At 42.2% G+C, this 23,361-nt stretch overlaps 3 protein-coding genes across 10 annotated transcripts in view; 1 reads left to right on the top strand and 2 right to left on the bottom strand.

The window, feature by feature from the left end:
• Nucleotides 1-8,418, bottom strand: part of LOC133887986 (protein FAR1-RELATED SEQUENCE 7-like) — a 38,619-nt gene extending 30,201 nt beyond the window's left edge. The window contains exons 1-5 of one of the 8 annotated variants that reach the window (XM_062328054.1): nt 5,774-8,418; nt 4,916-4,975; nt 4,572-4,752; nt 943-1,249; nt 750-867 (exon numbers count right to left, since the gene is read on the bottom strand). In XM_062328054.1, the coding sequence (XP_062184038.1) occupies nt 5,795-8,350 (2,556 nt within the window). In that variant the 5' untranslated portion in view covers nt 8,351-8,418 and the 3' untranslated portion in view covers nt 750-867; nt 943-1,249; nt 4,572-4,752; nt 4,916-4,975; nt 5,774-5,794. The other 7 variants (XM_062328059.1, XM_062328058.1, XR_009903684.1 and 4 more) reach the window with 7 other exon arrangements.
• Nucleotides 276-2,910, top strand: LOC133887987 (G-type lectin S-receptor-like serine/threonine-protein kinase At2g19130). Its single transcript, XM_062328060.1, has one exon. The coding sequence runs from the start codon at nt 306-308 to the stop codon at nt 2,745-2,747; it is 2,442 nt and encodes an 813-aa protein (XP_062184044.1). The 5' UTR covers nt 276-305; the 3' UTR covers nt 2,748-2,910.
• Nucleotides 8,419-10,389: 1,971 nt separating the features above from the next.
• Nucleotides 10,390-16,669, bottom strand: LOC133888095 (uncharacterized). The gene is made up of 7 exons (XM_062328210.1): nt 15,851-16,669; nt 14,024-14,102; nt 13,235-13,389; nt 12,704-12,794; nt 12,442-12,627; nt 11,869-11,940; nt 10,390-11,635 (listed from the first exon to the last, which is right to left on the bottom strand). Exons 1-7 carry the CDS (start codon nt 16,342-16,344, stop codon nt 10,817-10,819), a joined length of 1,896 nt encoding a protein of 631 aa, XP_062184194.1. The 5' UTR covers nt 16,345-16,669; the 3' UTR covers nt 10,390-10,816.
• Nucleotides 16,670-23,361: the final 6,692 nt, after the last annotated feature.

Below are 23,361 nucleotides of genomic sequence, written 5' to 3' on the forward strand. Positions count from 1 at the left end.
ATTCATACACCATACAGAAGACTAGCAAAAAAAACCCATTGAAAATACTTGCCCATTTTCCCAATCTTTCAGCAAGTAATGGGTTCTAGCAATAGTATCACGCCACTTGATCAGTAAATTAAGAATGTGTATCACTGTCAGCATGTAATACACCGCACTATTCTATGGTTCCGAAACCAACTGGGAGTCCTTGACTTCACCAACCATGTGTTGCTGAGTGTTTTATGTACACCTTGTTGTTTCTAACAACTGCTCATCATCCAATACCATACTACCTGTCTGTTCTAGCTCCCAGGTCGTTCAGCATGCCTCTCTTCCCCACCCTTTGCAGATTTCTCTTGTCCCTATACATCCTATCATGTTGTGCTGCCATGGACGCCATCACACCTGGTCGAGCACTTAGCGGCAACGACAAGCTTGTCTCCAGAAATGGCAAGTTCGCACTCGGCTTCTTCCAGACCGGCAGTAAGTCCTCCCACAACTCCCTGAACTGGTACCTAGGTATTTGGTACAACAGAGTTCCCAAGCTAAATCAAGTATGGGTTGCGAATGGTGACAACCCACTCACGGATCCCATCTCATCTGAGCTCACAATTTCCGACAATGGCAACCTTGTCATCTTAAACCAAGCCACCAGCTCCATGATCTGGTCCACCCAAGCAAATACCACAACCAGCAACACCATAGCTATACTGTTGAGCAGTGGAAACCTCATCCTACAGAACTCCTCAAACTCATCCGATGTGTTGTGGCAGAGCTTTGACCATCCCACAGATACTTTCCTCCCTGGTGCAAAACTTGGTTGGGACAAGGTCACTGGTCTGAACCGCCGTCTCGTTTCTAGGAAGAACTTGATCGACCTAGCTCCTGGAAGATACTGTGAGGAGTTAGACCCAAGTGGTGCTAATCAGTTCGTCTTTACACTGTTGAACTTCTCCATACCATATTGGTTCAGCGGGGAATGGAACGGCCAATATTTTCCCTCGGTGCCAGAGATGGCAGGGCCTTTTCTTTTCAATTTCACATTTGTCAATAATGACCAGGAGAAGTACTTCACATATAATTTACTAGATGATAGAACGGTTACCCATCATCTATTGGATGTCTCAGGTCGAACGAAGACATTCATATGGCTTGAGAGCTCACAGAACTGGGTAATGAGCTACGCCCAACCCAGAGCTCAGTGTGATGTCTATGCTGTATGTGGACCTTTCACAATTTGTAATGACAATGAGCTTCTGTTCTGCAACTGCATGAAGGGATTCTCCATAAGATCACCAACGGATTGGGAGCTAGATGACCGAACAGGTGGGTGCATGAGAAGTACTCCATTAGATTGTGTTACCAAGAAAAGCACAGGAAGTTCAACTGACAAATTCTATTCTATACCATGTGTCAGGCTACCTCATAACGCCTACAACATAGAAGCTGCTACCAGTGCAGACAAATGTGAAACAGTTTGCTTAAGTAATTGCTCTTGCACTGCATATTCCTATGACAATGGCGACTGCTTGGTCTGGTATGACGAATTACTCAATGTAAAACAGCAGCAGTGTAATGGCATAGCTAATACTAATGGAGGAACTCTATACCTTCGCCTTTCTGCAAAAGAGGAGCATAGTCAGAAAGACAGGACAAGAGGAATGATGATTGCCATTAGCCTTGGTGTAAGCTTTGCCATCTTGTTTTCTCTGGCACTCGTACTAATGATTTGGTGGAGCAAGAGGAAGAGGTATAGCTTCACCCTGAAAAATGCTCAAGGTGGTAGTGGGATTGTTCCATTTAGATATACTGATTTGCAACATGCAACTAAGAACTTCTCAGAGAAGCTGGGAGAAGGCGGCTTTGGTTCAGTATTCAAGGGATTTCTTCATGACTCGGCAACCATAGCGGTAAAAAGGCTTGATGGTGCACATCAAGGAGAGAAACAATTCAGGGCTGAAGTTCGCTCGATTGGACTTATCCAACATATAAATTTAATTAAGCTAATTGGCTTCTGTTGCAGCAGAGATAGCAAATTGCTTGTCTATGAATATATGCCAAATCGTTCCCTTGACATCCATTTATTCCCAGGCGATGCTGAAATCTTAAATTGGAATACTAGGTATCAAATAGCTCTAGGAGTTGCTAGAGGACTAGCCTATTTGCATGAGAGGTGTCGAGACTGCATTATACACTGTGATGTTAAACCTCAAAACATACTTCTAGACAAATCGTTCATTCCCAAGATTGCAGACTTCGGAATGGCAAAGTTTTTAGGAAGGGATTTTAGCCGAGCTTTGACTACAATGAGAGGAACTATAGGATATCTTGCACCTGAATGGATTAGTGGAGTGGCCATCACACCAAAAGTTGATGTTTACAGTTATGGAATGCTTTTGTTGGAAATTGTTTCAGGAAGGAGGAACTCGCATAGAGGATGTACCACTACTGGTGATGGTGATGGTGATGGTGATGGTGATGGTGATGGTGATGGTGATGGTGATGGTTATTTCCCTGTGCAAGTTGCAGGTAGGCTTCTTGTGGGAGATGTTGGAAGCTTGGTGGATCACAGATTGCATGGGGATGTCAATCTAAAGGAAGCTGAAAGAGCTTGTAAGGTTGCTTGTTGGTGCATTCAAGACAATGACTTGGATCGACCATCGATGAGTGAAGTGGTTCAAGTTCTCGAGGGTTTGACAGAACTTGGCATGCCTCCAGTGCCAAGACTACTTCAAGCTATTGCAGGAAGCTTCCATTCAGCTTGAGTCTAATCTTTATTGACCAGACATTTAAATTCGAAGGGTTGTGCCAAACTTTTCATCAGCAGTGATAGGATTAGCGCTTATGTTGTCTTATAGTGTATAAACTCGCGAATGTGAAACATAGATTTATGCCAGTTACTGAAATCAATATACCAGGTATCATTGGTTGCGAGTTAAAGAAAAAGAGCCAATGATTGTTCTTTTCCTTTCTCCTTTTCGAGGCTAGCCCCCCATTCCTTTTCAAGAAAGTTTTTTATTGCCTTCTTAAATTTTTCAAGTTTCAACATCTTGCATTCGTAGGTTCTAAACTTCTTACAAGAAGAAATCTAATTTACCCCTTTCTACTTTCATGAAAGTCCAGATTGAACCCTCTACCTTTAAAATTGGTATTTAACCCCCAGTAGTATAGAAACAAGTACAAAATATCCATGAATGATGGTTCTGAAAACACCTTTGTCACAATGTGGTTCTTTCACAAGTCCTTGCTTCAAGAACTGTGAAAAGCTCACGTATTTTGCAAATACCTACTTGCACGCGCGCACCTAGAAGCAGGTGGCATCAACGAGGCTAAAGGCTGTGACCACTAGACGTGGCCTACCCAGAGAGCTACTTCTTCCTGCAAGCAATGGCGAAAGTGATGAGCAGCGCATTTGTGCAGAGAAGCAATGACATAGTCTGGTTTGGCCATCGGGAAGGGGTGGTGGATGAGGCAGGAGGATTCAGCGGTGGCCATCTCAATGGGTCGATTGGTTTTCTGGTGTCTACTGTACCACACAGATGGGCACATACATGGAGCAAAAGAGAAGGGGAGCGTAGAAAGAGGAAGATGCATTTTCTTTCCCTTTGCAATGCTGAATCACTTTTCTGACCCAGCGAATCAAGCCTAATTAGGCTCCACACAAGCAAAACCATTACTGATTTTGCAAATATAATAGTTTACATTTTATTGACATACTGGTATGGAAATTGATGATCACAGTCACCTACCATGTCTTGTCCAAAGCATCATATATTTTTTAACAAAGAGAAAGATACCTATAGCAATTCTTTGGGCTATAATTTATTATTACTGACATTGTTTTAGTTTGGAAATGCATAGAAGAACACCTATGTTGTTTTGTAAGTCAGGCATCCATTCTGTATCCTATTCATTCCCGTACCTGTCTGCAATCTAGTGGCTGATGCGTGTTTAAACCAGTGAGTCAGTTAGCCTCATATGGCCACATGTTTATGGAGCAAAGACCACAAAAAAAATTAAAGACTTCATAAAATTCAAAGGATATACTAAGATCAGGCTTTTTGTAGTGTTAAGCCCCACATGATTAAAATCATGTATCCAACAGTGGTGAAATGGCATGCCCTTACACCCCACCAATGGAACAAAGTCCCAAACAATTCCAAGGCACTGGCGAACCCTTAGACTTTGCTGGAGGTCACAAAGGCCCCATTGGACATTCTGACTAAAACCTTGGAATCCAATAAGGAGCAATAACAACAAAACACCAGATCCATTCATATGGTAGCATCTAGTCATACCGTTAATGAAGGAATTCAATCAACAACTGCCTACCCAGAATGAATCCGTCAGTGAGTTCACAGATAACCAAACAGCCCTAGATGAGCTCCTGGCAAACAAAGGCAGCAACCTGACTGCTGACCTACAATTTGCAAAATATGATGTAGATGGATTCCTAAACAACTATAAGGTAAGATATGTAGATAACGTAATTTCTATATCAACTTGTGAACTATAATAAATGACTACAAACTCAGATTCTGGCAACAAGAGAGACTATAGCTGATTGCGACAGGTGAAATGGTGCATACCAATGATGGATAAGCTCGCTGAGAGCAGCTGCCTGTGGCCATTAACATTTGATCGATGACATGTGGACATCATAAGAAATCTTTAATCTACCTGAGGCAGACCTCATACTCCATCATTTCTGCTCCAAAAAAGGGATGCGCTGCACGGTGTGCTACAGCCAAATATTCATTTCTACAAATTCTGTCAATGAAGAATGCAGATTGGTGAATTTGGTTGAATTTGTGCCCAAAAGCTAATTAGACTGAGAAGCAAAAAGAAACTAATCAAATACAATCATATAAAATTTATTTCTTTTCAATGGAAGAGGGTAATAAAGGTAATCGCATACCCCATTGTCATTTACCTGGTTTTGCTGGCTGTTAGTCAATGCCAGAGAAGTGTGATATGTGACAAAACCTAGTTCCTGAAAAGGTAACAACTGCACGACTAAAGTTTCCAATATATGATAGGCTGATCAGAATTAGCACAACAGGTCATGTAATACCGGAGTGAAAGTTGAATTTAGCCCAGAGTGCATTCCTTCATAGTTGATTGGTCCCATATGTATGTCGGAAAGTTTCATGACTCATGAGTATTGATTGGACTAAGAAGCAGAAACGTTGAGCAACATGCAGTAAATGCAAAAATAGAAACGAGGTTCTTGAGCCCAATAAAGCTAATTTTGCTGTCTTCAGCTACTAAGACTACAAATTCCCAAAAAAGAAAGCTACTGAGACTACAAAAAGACAGAAATTTTACTTTAGAGGAGCCATGCAATAGCAACTTCAAACGTAAACGTAAATGTTAAAATTTTACAGTGTCACCTCAGTACAGCAGGGGAACTTATAATATCTGTAATATAAACTTTGTCCAAAAATTAATCTAGAGAGTGCATAGGAACATAGGATCTGGAAGCATTCCAGGGCCATATAATATGCCTCAGCCAATAAATATTATACATAGAAAGGAAAACTTCACATGGCAACAGTCAATAGTTAGCATGAAACACATGCAAACTCCTATGATTATAACATGAAAAATCATGGTCCTCTCGTGGGTCAAGTGGTTGGGAAGCAAAGAACTCACCCAGCCCACCCAGGTTTGGGATCACACAACTTAATGAAACACCGGGGGGACGTCTTCCCTTCCGTGTTCTCATCTTTTTATAAAATGAAAAATCTGCACAATTCAAATTAAAAGAAAACTAGTGGAATTACTATACCTGAAACATAGCATTTCTAGCTCAAGCAGAAGCATCAGACAACGAATTCAGCATTGAAGGTTGTTCTGAGTGCACCTTCTGCTTCTTACGCAGACCTTTCTCAATGCAGTTTCTTGGTTGGGTTTTATTTTTTTGTCCAACTTTTGTTGCCTTGCTTGATTTGTCTATGACCTTTTCTGGTTCTGTGATGGAAGATAAGGATATCATAAGATTCCGAACATCAGGCTGGGTCATAGATGTGCCAATGCTGGTTTGCTTTTGTAGGATGTCATCAACTTTCTTGCAAAGTTCTAACCAAAATTTGTCTAGTATTGTATAAGATTCCTCACATTCTGATGCTCGAGCAACAAGCCTAACGTACTTCCAGCACATGTATTGATAGCGACTAGAAAATGCCAATGATTTATCAGCTTGAAACGTTTGACCTGGGACCTCCGATGATGTCAAACACCTAGCATATTTGGTCCAGCGCTTCATGATGTATCTATCTGGTAGATACTTAATATCCATAGTATCTAGAACTTTCAGCGCATGGCTACACAAGAAACCCTTTGTCTCAAACTTTCTACATGAGCAAGAAACAGTCTGTTCTGTAGGGTTTCCATAAACCGTATATTGCTTCTCTTTCTCAACAATTGAAATGGTATATTCACGACATGGGCCACTTTCATCACGTTTCACAATGTAAGCTGATTGGAACTCTTCATATTCCTCTTGGAAAAGCTGAAAGATCATATTGGTATAGGCCTCAAAAGCTTGTGTTAGAATAGGAGCTTTAATCTTAAAATACGGTAACTTAAGCCTTGAACTATACTCGACCTCCAGCTCCTTGTAGCGCCTATCATTGATCACCTTCTGAAGATGCCTCAAGAACAAAATAACATCCACCTCAGCTCTCAAATGATCCCGCACCTCAGAATGCAGGCGATCATTTAACCGTGTACCCTTCATCCCCGCTGAAAATATCCCTTTTACATAGGGTCTGGCCCACTTCTCCTTTTCTTCAAATACCTTTTGCAACCAAACGTTATCACAAAGGTTATGCTTATTGATCATAGCATTCCAAGAAGTGAGAAATTCCATCTCCTCCTCATACTCATTGATGCAAGCCTTGAATTCCTTGATGAAACTGCAGTCTCCTCTACCAAGCTGATTTAAGATCTTAGTTGCAGCATGCTTTAGATTCCATGCACATAGAGCATGACTTGTATCAGGCATCACTAATGACATAGCCTTCGCTATAACCGTGTCTTGATGTGAAAAAAAGGTCTTTGGCGTTTGTCCAGACATTGCATGCAGGAACGTCTCAAATAGCCACTGGAAAGACTCAACAGATTCATCGTACATGAGGGCCAATGCAAAAACAATAGGCTCACCCAAACTGTTGCAACCAACAAAGGAGGAAAAATGGCGGAGGCTAATACTGTTTCTAGACACCACATCAAATGCAACAACATCACCAAATTGACTGTAGTCAATAATCATCCTTGCATCCGCCCAGAATATATTTGCCACTTTATCCTCAACATCCAACTGCACAGCATGATAGAAGGAAGGGTCGGCTAGAGACTGTTCTTGGAAGTGATTCAATAAAGCGCCAGCTTCCCCATACTTCATCTCCCACTGCCTCCTCGTCCGCAGAGGCCGCCGCTGCCCTTCCCCTACACACACAGCATTCCCCCCTTCAGTAGAATTCTGCTCTCTCGGTGACTCACCCCCATTCACCAAATAATCCGGAGGTGGTACAGCGTCAGGCATTGTCATCCACTGGATAGGGCAGGGCATGCAGAACGCAGCGAAGAGCGGGTGGTTGTGCCGTGGCTGGAAAGCATAGACCTCTAATTTGGTGCCGGGCTTCCTGCGCCGGATGATGAGGTGCGCGTTGCAGCCTGTCCTCGAGTCCGGCACCAGCACCCTGGTGTGGCTACCCGGCTTCTCGTTGGCCTTGTAGCCCTCGCGCGAGCAGGCGAACTTGCGGGAGGTGATCTCGCCGGTCTTCTTGCTCCTGTTGGCGTACTCCTTGCGAACGTTGAACCCCACCTTCCAGCCGTAGTAGCGGTAGAACTCGTATGCCTCGTGCTCAGAGTCGAACTCCTGCCCCATCCGCGGCGTGTAGTCCTCCGGGAGAGTGGGGGCGGCCCCCTGGGGAACGCCGCCAACCGGCGCAGTCCCCAAGGGGTTTCGGAGCGCCACAGCGCCGGTGGCAACCGTGGGATTTCGGGGCGCGGCGGCGGCGGCGGAGGCCGCGTTGGAGAGGTTCCGGGGCACCGCGGTCGAAGTTATGACGGTCCCACAGGGGTCTCGGGACGGCGCTGCGGCGGTGGCGGCGGCGGCTCCCGAGGCATTTCGGGACAGTGCGGTGATGGCGCCACGTGAAGCCTTCCAGGACGGAGCGGTGGCGGTGGTGGGTCCAGTGGTGTTCAGAGATGGGGCGGTGGTAGCCACCGAAGGATTCTGGGGCGGCGGGGTGGTGATTGTGGGGTTAGGTTTTGGTGGGCAGGAGATGGAGGCCTGGCTGCCTGACGCGGCGGGCTGAGCGAGAGTGGGAGATGGAGGGGGCTCCGCCGAGGAGCTCATCGCCGGCGCGTCGAGGGGAGAAGAGCCGACCGGGGGCTTGGATGCGGGGTGAAGGTGGTGTGTGTGTGGGGGGGGGGGGGGGGGGTGCAGTGCTGTGGCTTTTGCGGCGGGTTCTGACAATCTGGCCACGCTCTTGTGCGATGGAAGAGGAAGGGCATAGAAGTGCTACAATGATTTTATAGAAATCATTCGATTCCCTTTTGAACCTAAGAAAAAATCCCTATATTTGGAAATAGGCTTTTAACCGTTTAAAGCTGTGTTTTGGACAAATAGCTATTTTGAGAGAAGTTAAGATGAACATATTTTGGATGAAAACCGAACTCAATTTTTCATGTCTCCCTTGTTGAAGTAGTTTAAAATTTTACACATGATAAACCTCAGGCTAGGCTTTAAAAAACCTGACCAAAAATTTTCAAGCCTAAGCCTGCCAGAGGCTGAGGCAAAACATACATATCAAGTCTGTATGTTGTCAGATGCAAAACCCAAAGCTCGAGGCTTGATCCGAAAGCCCAAGCATTAACATTACTTTAAACTAAAATAAAAAAAGGCACAACATAGCATTCTTGTGCCTATGAGCCAACTCTAGATTCCGCTGAAAGGAGCCTTGACGAGGGATCTCGACGAAGGGTGCCACCATGTGCACGCATTGGTGTGAGATCCTAATTGAGGGCGGCGACCCTTAGCTCAAATACACGCAAGTAGCCCTCTTTTGTTGGACTATTCAGCTGGCGGTAGGTTGTGAGGGAGTGAAAGAGCCAAGCGGTGGCTCCTCCTCATATTAGCAGAGAGACAGAGGAGTGGAGTTAGGTGTTTAGAGTTAGATAGTAGAATGCTAGAAGAGAAGGTTTTTATGTGGCTACCATCTTAACGGGCTGAACCACTTGATTCCAGTTAAGGTTGTCATAATCGCGATACGGATTCTAGAATCTTACAAACTCTATGATACTATGAAGTCGAGACGATACAGATTCTAGAATCATTCCACCATATATTCTAAATTTATAGTACCATAATTCTAGATGAGAGTTCTATACGATCATACAGAATCGCTAAGATCCTATATAGGATCTCGATCCTAACAATACACTTTTTCAACATCTAAAATTAGGTAATATGTATGCATAATTAAGTTTTATTAGTTTAATCTAACATATTTTAATTATTTGTATGTTTAGAACCTATATTTAATGATGTTTTATGCTTATTAAATATATTTTAAATATAAAAATAAATTAAACGTTAAAAATAAAAATCTCGTAGGCGTTCAGCAAAAAAATGATCCTAGGATCTCGATAGTAAAAACTTAATTCCAGCTATGCCTCTTGCTAGTCTAGTGCGGGCCTGGCTAGGCTAACCGATCGCTGAGTTTCTAAGCTCAAACCTGACCCAAAAATCACTCCAGGCTTAGAACTGAAGCCTGAGCTTAAGCCGAGGTACAAACCCGACCCAACCTGATCCGAACCTATTTTTTCAACGGGTTTCTCCGGCCCTGCTAACCATGACCAGGTCTACTAATGAACCAATTCCATTTCTACATTCTATGTTTTCAGATTATTCTGAAAATATCTTAAACATTAGCTCCATTGACCAGTGCTACTATCTCTATTCTGAAATAGATATATACTAGTGCTACTATCTCTATTCTGAAATAGATATCGTACTAAAATACGTGCAATTAAATTTTAAAAACTTTGATCACTAATATATAAAAAACTATTATGATTTAATATATAAAAATAATAGTAATAAATTTATCATGAAAAATACTTTAATACCATCTAATTTTTATCAACTCTTAAAAAAATAGTTATCAAAAGTAATAATCAAATGTAATTATTAGAGATCGTGTCAATATCCTGAACGACGAATAAAAAAGAATGGATACAGTAATATCTTTCGGTTTTTTCTTCGTACACATGGATGCACTGCTTACATTCAATTTACTAGGATACAAAAAGATCAGGCGAGCCAGTAAAACACTAGTTGCACTGTCGCAACATGGAAACTACGTAAATAGATTCAGACTGATAAACAAATACAAAATCAAGGGGTGTAACGCCCCGATAAGATGATTCATAGTTGATCCTCGTTTACTCAGTTGACTTCTGGCTAGACAACTCACTGTGTCATGAGATGGAACACACAGCAAAACTATCTGTGTACAGAAAAGAATGTGGCCAAAGACCGAAACATATTCATAAATCGAGTAAACATCTAATGCCAATGAAGGTAAAAAGAATATTCATGCCCCTGATAAAAATTACACATTAAAGCACCACTCATGCCGAAGAAAAAAATATCATATATTCATCAGCTAGAGCAATTACAACACCAGCAGCATCTTCCGCCTTTTCACATAGCACGATCTTAACAGTCTGGAAGCTCGAGTGGCCTGCTCAGAGTAGACTCTTCGGGATCGGATTAAAGAGCAACATAGCTAGAATGACTAGCACAAAATTCATTGCGTCAGACAATACTCGGCACATCTCCAGCCCAGCTACAAACTGCTCGTGCCCACCGTGTCCTAATGCAGTCCACTAATGGTGCATGCTGAGAAGTCTGAATTGGTGGGGCTAGAGAAAGAACACTGTCATCCTTCCTGCCGCTGGTTGACGCACTTACAACATCAGCTAGATACTCATCCTGAGTCCACCTTGGAGGGACAGTGACATTTAACTTGCATAACCTGGGTCTCTGTATAGGACTTGAGCCACCTGTATATGCATTCCCATTCAGCACAGACTTGGCAATTCCATTGAAGTGATAGATATTGAATTGCTTCTTGCCCATAAGGCCAGTTGGATCCTTCATGCCTCCGGAACTTTTATCCAACTGTAGCAGTGCTTGCCAGAATTCACTCCATACTATGATGCCAGCATTACATAGGTCCTCGAGCTTATCCGAAGGAAAATTTATGTTGGTATCCCTGAGAACTTGTTGGAAGCCCTCAACGCTGATAAAGCCTCCACCTCCACTTTGATCTTGTGCATCAAATGCCCTCCTTATTTTGGATTCACGCTCTTCCAGCTCATTCTCCTCTTGAACGTTGGGGTTTAGGGCAAAAAGGACAGTGTAGTGACTTTCACTTCCCACTACCCATATTGGCCATTTCGGGCACTTTAGGTACTGACCAACCTTGCACAAATTTAGTGATTCCAACAGGGTAAGAAAGCCAACTTCAACATTGTCTGGTATGCCCTTCAGGGACATGGCGCCACCAAGGTCCATCTTGCCATCAAATACATTTGGGACAGCCTCGCCACAGAGTAATAAATTCACAATTTCCTGTACAAGATCAAAGTAGCTACATCTTAGTTGACAAGCATTGCACTAATGATTAAAATGCGCAGAAACTAAATAAAAGAATACCATTATAACACGTAAATAGTACTAGCAAATAAATTGTTAGGTTCAGTATCACATTTACAAGTGACACATTCCAAGAGTAGGCACAATATTTACTGATATGGTATGACTGATGTTCTAAATAAATATCTATATGACAATGATGCCTATACCTGTGAAGCATGCCCAAATGGAGCAGTGACCAATGGCTGGCTTGGATCATCCCTATCTGCTTGGATATATTCCTGTATTCAGAAGATAAATATACATAGTAAGAAAAATGATGATCATGTCAGCATGCTTTGAGATGTCCATCTATGAACAGCAGAAACAAGTCGAAGGGCGCTTAATGAAGGGGGATTTTGTTTTATTCTGAAAACTAAGATCTGATCAGAAGGAAAAAATTAACTTGGAACTATTTGCATCATCTCTTCCTAAAGCAACTAATAACAAGCCATCCAGAAGACCCTGAATGGTATAAAGCACCCACTAAGTAGCCAGCAATCTCTTGGCCTCTTATTGTTACATTCTAAACATCGGCTCAAGCAATTTATTTATTTTTCTGGTATAATACTATTCCATTAGCAACTAACCATAATTTTCATCTATCAACATACATTTTAGCCTTTAGTTAGTATGCCAGAGCATATACCTAAAGGTTCCACTAGGTCTCTAAAATAGCAACATGTGTACTCACGAAAAAATTAACAAAACATAGAGAACTTTAGCGTGGACAAAAGACATACCAATCCTCGTGAGAGTAGAGCAGAGATGAGAAATAGCATGGCTCCCAACCGACTTTCAAAGAGAGGAATGTTTGCCAAAAGGATGTTGAATGCATCCTTCCTTGATGTAAATGTACTTGTTCTAAGAATTTTCTGCAGATCCGTTGCTGATTCAACAGAAAGACCTTCCAAAAATGCATTTATTTTCTGCAATTAAAAGCATTAGCCACCATAGAAACATCTCAAAGCATATAATCAGCTGATCACCACCACATCCACTTACTCCATGATTGACACATGCGATGGATGCTACAACAGCTGTTTTCCCAGTTCCGCACAAAAATAGAATCTCCACCATAGCATGAACCAATGCTCTAAAAAGAACAAAGTAAATAACAGTTATTTCAGTGTAAAGAATAAATATCAATAAAGTGTGCATTGATGTGTATTCTATGGAGTGTATAATATTACATGATACAAAAATAGATGTGAACGCATTTCGAGTCTCCAATAAATAAAAGATGTAGAGGGTTCCTGATGTAACTATAAATTCTAAATAAATGTCTAGTAATTTTAATAGTGCACTGTAATCGACTAATAGTATTTTTGGCAAATGAGTGGAGCTATCAAAGTACAGTAACAATTAACAAAATGGCGTGAATTATTGATTTCAAAATGCTGATCTATCATAAAAGCGGCATAGTTTTGGCAGTTCCATAGTTAAGAATAGTGGTTCAAACAAAACACTGAACAGATAAATAGTCACAAAACAAAACTGACATCAGCACCATTTATAAGGAGTACAAGAAACCACCTCGTCTTTCTATCATCAGTTAGAGACGAAAAATCATCCCCGGCAACAAAAGAACTCTGATAAAAGCACCTTTGCCCCAGAGTATACAATGGGTCACTGGCCTCTGGATTACCCAACTCATCAGAGAAAAACAAAAGATATTTAAGGACATAAGCCTGCAAACCAATTATAAGGAAGTTACCATCAGAAATGTTAAGCTTGCAGAGAGCAAAATAAATTCCACAATAGATAACAAAATAGATAGTTAGATTTTCGACAAATTGGGAAATCTTAAAATTAGATCAAAGCGAGCTCATACAAACAAAGGGTATATATTTGATAAGCCATTCTGGTTAAAAAATCTAAAATCCGATGTAACAACAGAATGCTCTGACCTATCTCTTACTAACATATGTCTGTTTGGACTTCGGAATATCAAAGATACTTTGGATTTCTTCCATCAGGATGGCTATAAAGGATGCTAAGGAGTTGAAAGTGGAGGATCATACTGTTGTGAATGTTCAGGCAGTTCACCAAATGATTTAGTAATTGTAGCTTCCAATTGGCAGAAAGGGGATATTACTAGTTAAGTAGTTGCAGGAATTTAAATGATATTACAAATACATGAAGCTACTTAAGTTTTCCATAATTAGAGAACACATGGTAGAAACAGAACAAAGCAAAAGTGTACAGCTTAAATCACAGTGGAATTTTGAGCACAAGGTTGGAAAATGGGCAGCATCTCTGCCCCCAAAGATGCCATAAACTACACTCAATTAGTTACAATTACGGAAAGTAAGGAAGTTGCACCTGCACGGTAGCTAAGACACCGCAAGGGCCTCCTTCATGTTGTACCAGTCCCATAGTTGTTTCTGGGTCAGAGCTAAACCTGCGTGCATTCTTAACAAGAATAAGACCAAGAAGGCTATCTGTTTAGCATTCAGTTCTGCAGTGAAAAGCATGATATGATTGGCACTGTTTTATGTCCAAGCAACTTTATGCATTTACAAAAACAGCCGCAAGATTGTAAATGTGTGGTAATTGCCCCCATTAATCTGAAGAAGTCTCTAGTTCAAGGATAGAGCCAGCCAGAGCCAAGGATGGCCCATCAAATTAAGTAATAGCAGCTCATTGTGTTTCCTAAGCAGGGATCATGACATGGCTCTGCATCTCATCACTCATTAGTATCCCAAACACTTAGCAGCAAGCACCATTCTACAAAATACACACTTAACTTCTGCATTATAATTTCGTTGCACACTGAAACATATACAAATCAAACAGTTTCTTTGGTCTGTGAAAACAATCCATGGTAGGCTGGAAGCCATCTTTTTTTTTTAATGTTACCAATTAGCATTCCAGAGGCTTCAAGTTAACTTCCTATATGGCACTCTCGCTAGGCTCTAAAACCATGATCCTAGATAAGCAGCAAAACTACTCCATCAAGAAGTGTCAGTGACTTAGAACTTATAACTACTAACTAGTGTGTGTACTCAGGACCTTCATTAATACAATAAAGCAATACTTCAGATGCCTTGAATCAAAGCATCACCAACGGAGTACAAACTTATGGAAAGTAAATATGCTACTTTGTAAAACTCAGCAGCTCTGGTCTTTAGAAACACTAACAGAGCCTCCTATAAGGTCTCATAAGTTTCTGCTTGCCACTCCTAAGTACCATTTCGGGAACTACCTGCATTACACACAGCTTTTTGCTCCGAAAGTCCTACTCAAATTAGAAACCTTAAAATAGTAACAACTCATAAATGGAATGAGTAGTTGACTACATAATGGAAACAGGAATCAATTTCTACAAACGCTAAAGAAGAGTACAGAAAGTCCACTTTCCCCTTTTGGCCACACACTAAAGAAGGTGGTCAATTTAAGGAAATGAGGCTAACGAAATGATGGAACCATCCCTCGTAATTGCCTTATTTTAAACGGAAAGGGGGATAATAGGCTCATGTACTTCATTATAGATACTGGAGAGGGATAACAATAAATAAGGGCAAAGCAGTAAAAACATTATAGATACCGGAGAGGGAGAACAATAAATAAGGGTAAAGCAGTAAAAAACATTGCTACGTTGCCTATTTTTGCAGCGAACATAAAACAACCGTGAGCCTAATATTTTAGAAGTGCATGGAGTAGTTATTGACATACAACAGTTCTGTTCTCCACCAATGTTAACCGAGTTGCATTTTAATTTTTAAGACTTAGGCTTGAGTGAGGTTAAGCATGCCTACACAGATCATCAGCACCACACCCACACAGGAACAACTACTGCCCATAAATTCCAAAATTGCAACTTGAGCACCCTTTCTTCAGAGAAAACTGATACCCAACCCAGGGGCACCATAAATCCTCACCTGGTGAATAAAATTGAAACAGTAGTCTCTAGACGCCCATCCACATGCACATCAGGAATACAAATGACATTAACAAGCAAACTGCAATCTTGTGACAGAATGACTAAAAGTTCAGAACTGAAACATACTAATCAGGGTTCGGTCTTATTAGCTCCAACAACCAGATGAAAGCTACTGATGTCTCACGCCAAAAGTCATACCTTAGACTCACACCGAAGGCAAATCTTGCACGTATATGAAAGAGGCAGTAGCACCTAAAAAGGCTCACCTGATGCCCTGATTGCTCCATTGTGCCAAGACCGGCTTTGAAACCCCTCCCCCAAACACCATTGCCCACAGCCTCTCTGCGACTTCCGGAGGCAACTCCTCCCCTTCCTCTCCCCCCTCCTCCACCTCCACCTTATTCACGTCCCCCTTCGCTTCCTCCATAGATACCCCGGTTGGTTCGAGCTCCGCCTTCTCCTCCTCCTTGGTGACCACAGGGGCGGGGGCTGGCTCCGCCACTGCCGGCGGCTCCGGCTGCGGAGAAGACCGCGCCACCGCGACGGCGGCGGGTGAGGAGACCGCGCGGAGGCGCTTCTCGGCGGCAGCCGCCCTGAGCTCGCGCTGCTTCCGGCGCGCCTCCGCCTCCGGCGACTCCACGGCCGGCGGCTGGGGCGGCTTACTGCGCTTGGGCTCGGGCTCGGGCTGCGCCGGCGGCGAGCCCTGGAGGCTCATGCGGAGCGCCATCTGGAGCTCCTCGTCCTCCTCCCGATCCGCCATTGGAGCAGCTCGCGCCGAACCCTAGCCGGATCAATCCGGTCCAAACCCTAGGGCGGGGCTTGGCGCCTCGGCCCCGGTCAGAGGCCTCGAGCTAGGAACGGGGAAGCGAGGCGACAAGAAGATGGAATCTGGGTACGGCGCATCGGGATCCGGGAAGTGGCGGCGGCTGACGCGGCCGAGGTGGCGGGCGTATTTGTAGGGGTGGTCGCCGCGACGGCGAGACGACGGGGAGGTGATGGGGTGTGTCAGAGATGTGAAGTACGACTCGCTCGTCTGGGGACTGCTCTCCGCGCTACCCGCCTGCTGGCTCGAGTCAGGGTTGTGCCAGACTAGACTATGACTTGTGGGGACGGGCTAGATGATGGTTTTGTTGTCATTGACTGGTGGTAGGCCCGTGCGAGTGACGGTGCAACGGTTGCGGCAGTAGTTTCGTTTCCTGCTCTGGAGTTTGGGCAGTGTGTGGGAATTGACGGTAATGGCCCACGCCGGGAACACTTGTCTCAAAGGATGACAGGATCCGCCTTCATGGACGAATTACGCCCCAAGGGAATACGTTTTGCCGGTGATAGTTTGCATATATCAAGTACAGTGTCAGGACCGTAATTTGGAAGAGCTTAATTAGAATGAGCTTAGGAAAGAGAAAGCCCCTGAAACCATTAAAGTTGGTGGGGCAGAAAAATATGAAATATAGCAGGTTACCGAACATGGCATGTCACAGTGCACTACCATTTACTGGAGACAATTAATTTGTGTTGTCATTTGATCAATGATCACATATAGTGCTTGTAGTTTCAAATTTTTAGCTTCATGACGTTTTTTTATAAGAAATATTTTATTATATGATAAAGTGGAAGTGGAAATTACCAGATACATCATCATCCTCGCAAAAAGCGATGTCAATAACAATAAAAAATGTAGCGCGCGCACACAACACATATATAAATACACATGACACGTGTCATGAGAGTGAGGTACATGCAAACAACATGCATGTGAACCGAACGAGCAATTCAAACATATTTGCGACTGTTGATTGAACGCTGGTGAGATTCGATGTTGGTGACGTGGTGGCCGCATGGCCTCATTTGCTTCATCAGAAGAAGCTGAAGTTGAGAGTGGAGTGAGAAGACTCACTTGGTGAATACCATCGGCGCTGTCAAGGTTTTGATGTCGAAAACATTGGGGAGCTCATGATGGTATTTCTCCTCTCCAAAGGGGGAATGACGTTGAACCGGTGGCCAACTAGTTGAGTCATTGTCGTCAGAGTAAATGGTAACCATCCGTGTGCTGCTGATATGGGGTTGCATGTGTTGTGGACTCTTGATGCATGGCTTGAATTGCTTGTCATTGGCGTAGATGACGGACATCTTGGAGCCCCTTTGAGCATTATGTCAATGGCATGTGAAAGGCTGACTGCTGACCGTGGACACGATGGACGATAACTCCTCAACCATCTTTTAAGACCTGCAAGTACAATAACAAGGAGGAAGGAATGAAAACTAGGTAGATTGGGTTGTGTGGAGGAAGGTGGTGCTGTAGAGGGGATATATCTAGGTACAAGGGGGGTTATTCTAGAAATCGCATTTCTTCCCACCAATTTGGGTTCCCGACATTTGGACCATTGGCGCTGCTTTGGGATGGGGGAAGGTTGGCAATGGGGCTTTATAAACGACGTATATGATTTTTTTTCGGATGTTTATTATTGATGCCAGATACATTGTCTGGCGTGTGAAGCAAAAGATTCCTTGGTCGATTGGACAAGTCGGCTAAAAGTAGCCTTGCTGGCAGTGCGTCTGACCAGTAGTACAAGACATGTGGCAATAGAGTCCCACGATTTCAACTGGCGCCCACAGTTTGTGCTGACATGAGGTACTGTGGCACATTTTATTTGTGCGACTCGTGCGGTCCTCGATGAGGTTGGGTGGTGTGTAATAGGTATAGAACGAAGGCCCTAGAGTTAGGCGCTTGTGTTCCAAGATGTACCCCCCAAGTGTTACAACATATACCAACGAACTGTGCGTAGTACCCAGCCTAGAACCACTATGATGTTTTACTTCATCGCTAGCATCCAGACAAAATATTCTCTTTTCCCCAAGCTAGACCCGGTACACTCTATTCTAGATCTGATGCAACTACAACCATCACTGACAAGGGGAAAATGGGTCTCAAACAAATGCATTTACAATGAACCGAAAAACCGCAGAACCTTACCAAAGAAATAGATTAGCACCATACTGACCTTCGCTCGACGAAAGTCTGGCCATGCAAGTTTGTTCCGACATTTATCCGAGGTTAGGGTGACCAAGTTTGAAACTCCTCCACTTCGTAGTTGCCGAACAAGAAGCAATATGAAGAGGTACCACGCAGCCGGACATCGCCGGAGAAGTACCAACGATGTCTTGCTTCCGTAGAGCACACAAAGATCGTCCAATCCATTCGCTCAAGGATTCAGAGTCGACAACGACTGCAACAGATGGACACTGAGGCTTCATCGGAGTCCACCAAAGTCCAACTGGATCTAAGACGAGTATTCTCTCCGCATCGCCATGGGTTGGAGCATGACCACCCATCCTCAACCTCCGAACTACTTCTGGATTTCAAATTTCGAATTTGGTGTTCAGGAGGAAGAGGATTTAGACAAGTTTTGTCCGGTCAGAGCTGTACTAAAGGCATGAGGAACGAGGCCACGACGACTCCGATGCACCGCCGGCCATTAAACCGTATGCTATATAGGGTACTGTTCACTTTGTATATGATAGGATATAATCTCTAAGCACCTGACCATGTATCTGGCAATAGAACCTATCTCGAAGCAGCCCTAGACAACCAGAATAATGTCAACCGCAGCAGCCGGAACTATATAATCCTTATTAGGAGGTTATTTTATTGCTCCTCACCTCATCTTTCGAGCGTGCAACAGCGGCAACAAGAACGTAGATGACGACAACATCGAGCGGGAGGACAAGGCAAGAGAGGCGGAGCTTTGGCGTCCGCAAAGCATCCATCTAAACACTACCACCAGGGAATTAAATTAGATCGAAGTACCAGGGGAGCGGCACCCTCTCCCTGACCTTAAAGTTCAACTAATTGAGCCAACATTCGCAAAACTATGAATGTATAATTCCATCTTATTTATTATAATCCCTGATCTTAAAGTTCAATCTCGACAAAATTACAGCCAACTTCTTTTTCTTTCTAAATCAGTCTTTTTTTTCTTAAGATCCAACAATTTTTCAAAATGTTGGATGATAAAGCTAGCTATTTCGTCTTTAGTCGACGTGCTAGTACGCCACAACTCGAACCGGTCAGCTTAAAAAACACATACAAATAACCAAACATAATATGTGGAGTGGGCTAGTCTAGTTGGACTGAACAAACGTTCGAATGTTGATTTGGCTGGCTAAGATCATAAAAATATGTGTTTGGTTATTTGTATGTGTTTTTTAAGCTGTAGTGTATATTTTGGATGAATAGAATTAGTCTGGGTGAATGCAGTGATTTTGAAAGGAAAAATATTTAGTTGTCTATATGGGTCGATATAACCATCTTACACCTACATATATGATGATCATGTAAAGGTCTTTGGTTATTGTATGGATATATGCAATAACCATACACTTAAGATTAATGAGTGAGTCTATCGTAGCACCGTAGCAGATGTAATATATTTACTGAGTTAGGCTCTAGAGAAGCTCAATTTGTGCGTATCTAACATGATAGGCTCTAATCGTATAATTGCAAACAATCTTCTCTATAGAAATACACGCACAATGTCTTAATACGGATGACCCAACACACCCAAAAACGTAATTTGAGACCGAAATTTCTCTCTCCATCTAAGACCATTCACACATATTTCTTTTATTTCGTTTTCTTTCTGATTCTTCTCACATTTCTCATTTATTTTATTTTCACTTATTTTTAAAGGACTCATAAAGTAAAATGAGAAAAAATTCTAGTGTGAAGGAAATAAAGATAATGAGAAATGTAAAGATAAACTGTTGAAATATCAAAGGGAATGGGAATCAATACTATATATTAAAGCTCCAAGAATTGGAGTGATTCTAGGGCTCAAGCACTGTAGCATGTTCATGTGGGCCCTATGTATATATACATGTATATATATGGATACGAATACATATATGTATATACGTACATATGTGTATGTATGTATATACGTATCCGTATATTTATATGTATAATATATTTTTTTGAAAAATTCTAGAAAAATAGCAAAAGGTAGTTATATTGATAAATCGGATGAAATAATCTAAAATTCACAGAAAAATATCTAAAACTCAAAAAATATGAAACAAAATATGAAACATCTTCTCTTCTGTCAATAACAACCAACCAAACACTTTTCTTTTCAATAGATATGATTTTGCTCAACATGCTTCCCCATAGCCTGCATATACGGTCCATAAGGGCAACCAATCACACCCTTATTGTTTGCAGCTTCCAACTCGTGCTCGGATTCATGACGTGTGTCATGTGATGTTCTTGAAGAAGTATCATGGTGATACACCCACGGATATTATTCGCTTGCCGCATATCAAGCATGGATGAGTTGTTCCAGAGCCGGCAATGATTGTGTGTTCTTCCGGATGGTACATGGGAGACTTTAGAGAGTTTTCATCAGCAATATCCGGAGTACCAGCTCGAGGACAAGCTGTTTTGCCAGGAGGGCAGAAATGTTGTTGATGCTTTTGTTGGACAAACCTCCAGGAGGCGGCACAAAGCATCCCAGGCGCAGCAGGAAGGATCGGTGGCAGGTTAAGGATAGAGTTTGTTAAGCTTAAGTTAGTTTGGTTTAGATTCATTAGTGGAGATAAGATTTGTTAGTTGGTTGAGTTAGAGATTTGGTTGCTAGATAATTTGTAAATGCTGCTTATTTAGGGAGCGGCTGAAAGTTGATTTGATCAAGCAATGACATAAGTTAGCTTCATCTAATCACTGCTTAGAGCCTCTGCAAAGAGGGCGAGTTGGCCTCATCCTTCCCCAGTTCATATCAGTCGCATCTTGCTATTTACCGGAAGAACAGTTACATCCAGAATATGTTGTAGCTTCACAGCTTTGTACTGGCCGTGTTGGCACTTGATTGCATTAATGAAAATGGAATGGTATCCTTATGTTTATTGTTGTTGTATTGGCCTTTTGCTGTCTTGTGAAACTATCATCTTCAACGGTGTTGCTTTCTCCTTGCAGGGCATTCGGGATGCAACTCTTGACTTACTTCACATCCTTGTTGCAGTACATGTAGAGGTTTCCATCAATTTCTATTCTTATTCTGATTATTTAAAAGGGAAAAATGTAACCCCCTCCCTAAAAGTCACTTGAATTTTAACTTTCTCTTCCAAAAATTATTTTGTTGCAACCCCCAAAAGGTTTGATTTTGTTGCAAAAACACCCCAAAATTCAATTTTTTTAAAAAATCACAAAAAATTCTAAAAAAAACTAGAGACAATTCTAACTGTGATTTTTTTCAAAAATAATATCCTTTGCATCATATTTCATGTAGAGTAAGTTTTTTTTAAAAAACATGCAGCTCATTTATTAATTCGAGTTAAATGCATAGTTAATTATTTACTAATCCAAAAATTATGAAACCAATTTTTTTAGTCTTCTTACATGATCCTCTATCTTCTAAAAATACATGAAATCTTGAAATAGTTATTGTAACGTGCAGGATTGAGTAAATGTGTTGCAGATAGATTAATTCATAACTGATCCATAACATCCCAAAATTAGTGAAAACACTTTTATTATTTTACTTAAACAATGATTTGTGTAGGAAAAATAATGGTAGACATGACAAAGTTAAAATAACATGAGTTAATAAATGAGCTGCACGTTTTTCTTTTTTTCCAAACTTCATCTCCATAAAATATGATGCAAAGGATATTATTTTTAAAAACAATTCACATAAGGTCTTGTAATTGTCTCTAGTTTTTTTTAGAAACTTTTGGGGGAGTGGGGGGGGGGGGGGTTGCAACAAAACAATTTTTGAGGGAAAAAGTCAAAATCATAGTGACATTTGGGTTTTTTTTTTTTTTTTCCCTATTTAAAACTTGCTCATGACATGCTTGAAATTGAGCAAAAGAACAAACACCTTTTACTGGATAATTTTAGGTGTTATTTTGGGCGCATGGGTTCAGTATCAAACTGTTGTATTCACATTTGCATCCGCAAAAACAACCTATGCTAAGTGCCTAAGCTGCTTAACATAGTTGCTACGACGATGTGGCGAGGCGTGGTTTAGAACGCTTATGGTGCGTGGCGTGACGACACTATACACACATCGGTGTGGCGAAAGCATATCTAGTATAGGATAGTAGGAAATTATATTGACAAATGACAATATAAATATAGCTCAAAAGTGATAGTCTAGAATTTTAGGAAATCAAAACTGCCTAGTGCGTTTGCTAATTGGGCTATTGTGCTTGCTAATTGACTCATTACCAATCCAATTGCCTACAGCTACTGACTACTGTGCTAGTGAAACATTAAACATGGTACTGTTACCTACACCTACCATGAGCTAGTGAAGCAATCCAAATATCCAATTCTCCATTACCAATCCAATTGAAACCTGTTACTGTTACCTACCATGAGCTCTATAGCATCTGTTTCCCAATCCAATTGCCTATAGCAGCACAAAGGAGTATTAGTGCTTGTGCTTCAGCACTTCAGCAGCAGTGCTACAGCCTATAGCATATACTTACTGTGCTGGTGTGCTGTTGCTAGTATTGTTTTCTTACCGGGCAGAGGCGGGTGGAGGACCAAGCAGGGCGGGCAGAGGGCCAAGCGGTGGCGGGCAGAGGGCCAGGTGGGGGCGGGCAGCAGAGGCGATGGGCGGACGGCCGGATCAGCAGCGGGGGCAAACGGGAGATGGCGAGGCGGAGGAGATCCGGACGGGAGGTGTCGGGTGGAGAATATTGTGCTTAACAAGTAAAACACTGCAGCATTCTTTCGAAGTTTGTGGGAGTCATTCATTACTTAGCTAAAGAAAGGCTA

The sequence above is a fragment of the Phragmites australis genome, chromosome 13, assembly GCF_958298935.1.
Source record: "Phragmites australis chromosome 13, lpPhrAust1.1, whole genome shotgun sequence".
Lineage (NCBI taxonomy): Eukaryota > Viridiplantae > Streptophyta > Magnoliopsida > Poales > Poaceae > Phragmites > Phragmites australis.

Excerpts from the sequence above, each read along its gene's own strand:
- LOC133887987 (XM_062328060.1), top strand. The coding sequence starts at position 306 with ATGCCTCTCTTCCCCACCCTTTGCAGATTTCTCTTGTCCCTATACATC.
- LOC133888095 (XM_062328210.1), bottom strand. The coding sequence starts at position 16,344 with ATGGCGGATCGGGAGGAGGACGAGGAGCTCCAGATGGCGCTCCGCATG. Across the intron at positions 13,390-14,023 it reads GTGTCTTAGCTACCGTGCAG|GCTTATGTCCTTAAATATCT; the intron begins GTGCAACTTCCT and ends ATTGGTTTGCAG. Across the intron at positions 11,941-12,441 it reads CTCTACTCTCACGAGGATTG|GAATATATCCAAGCAGATAG; the intron begins GTATGTCTTTTG and ends TTCTGAATACAG.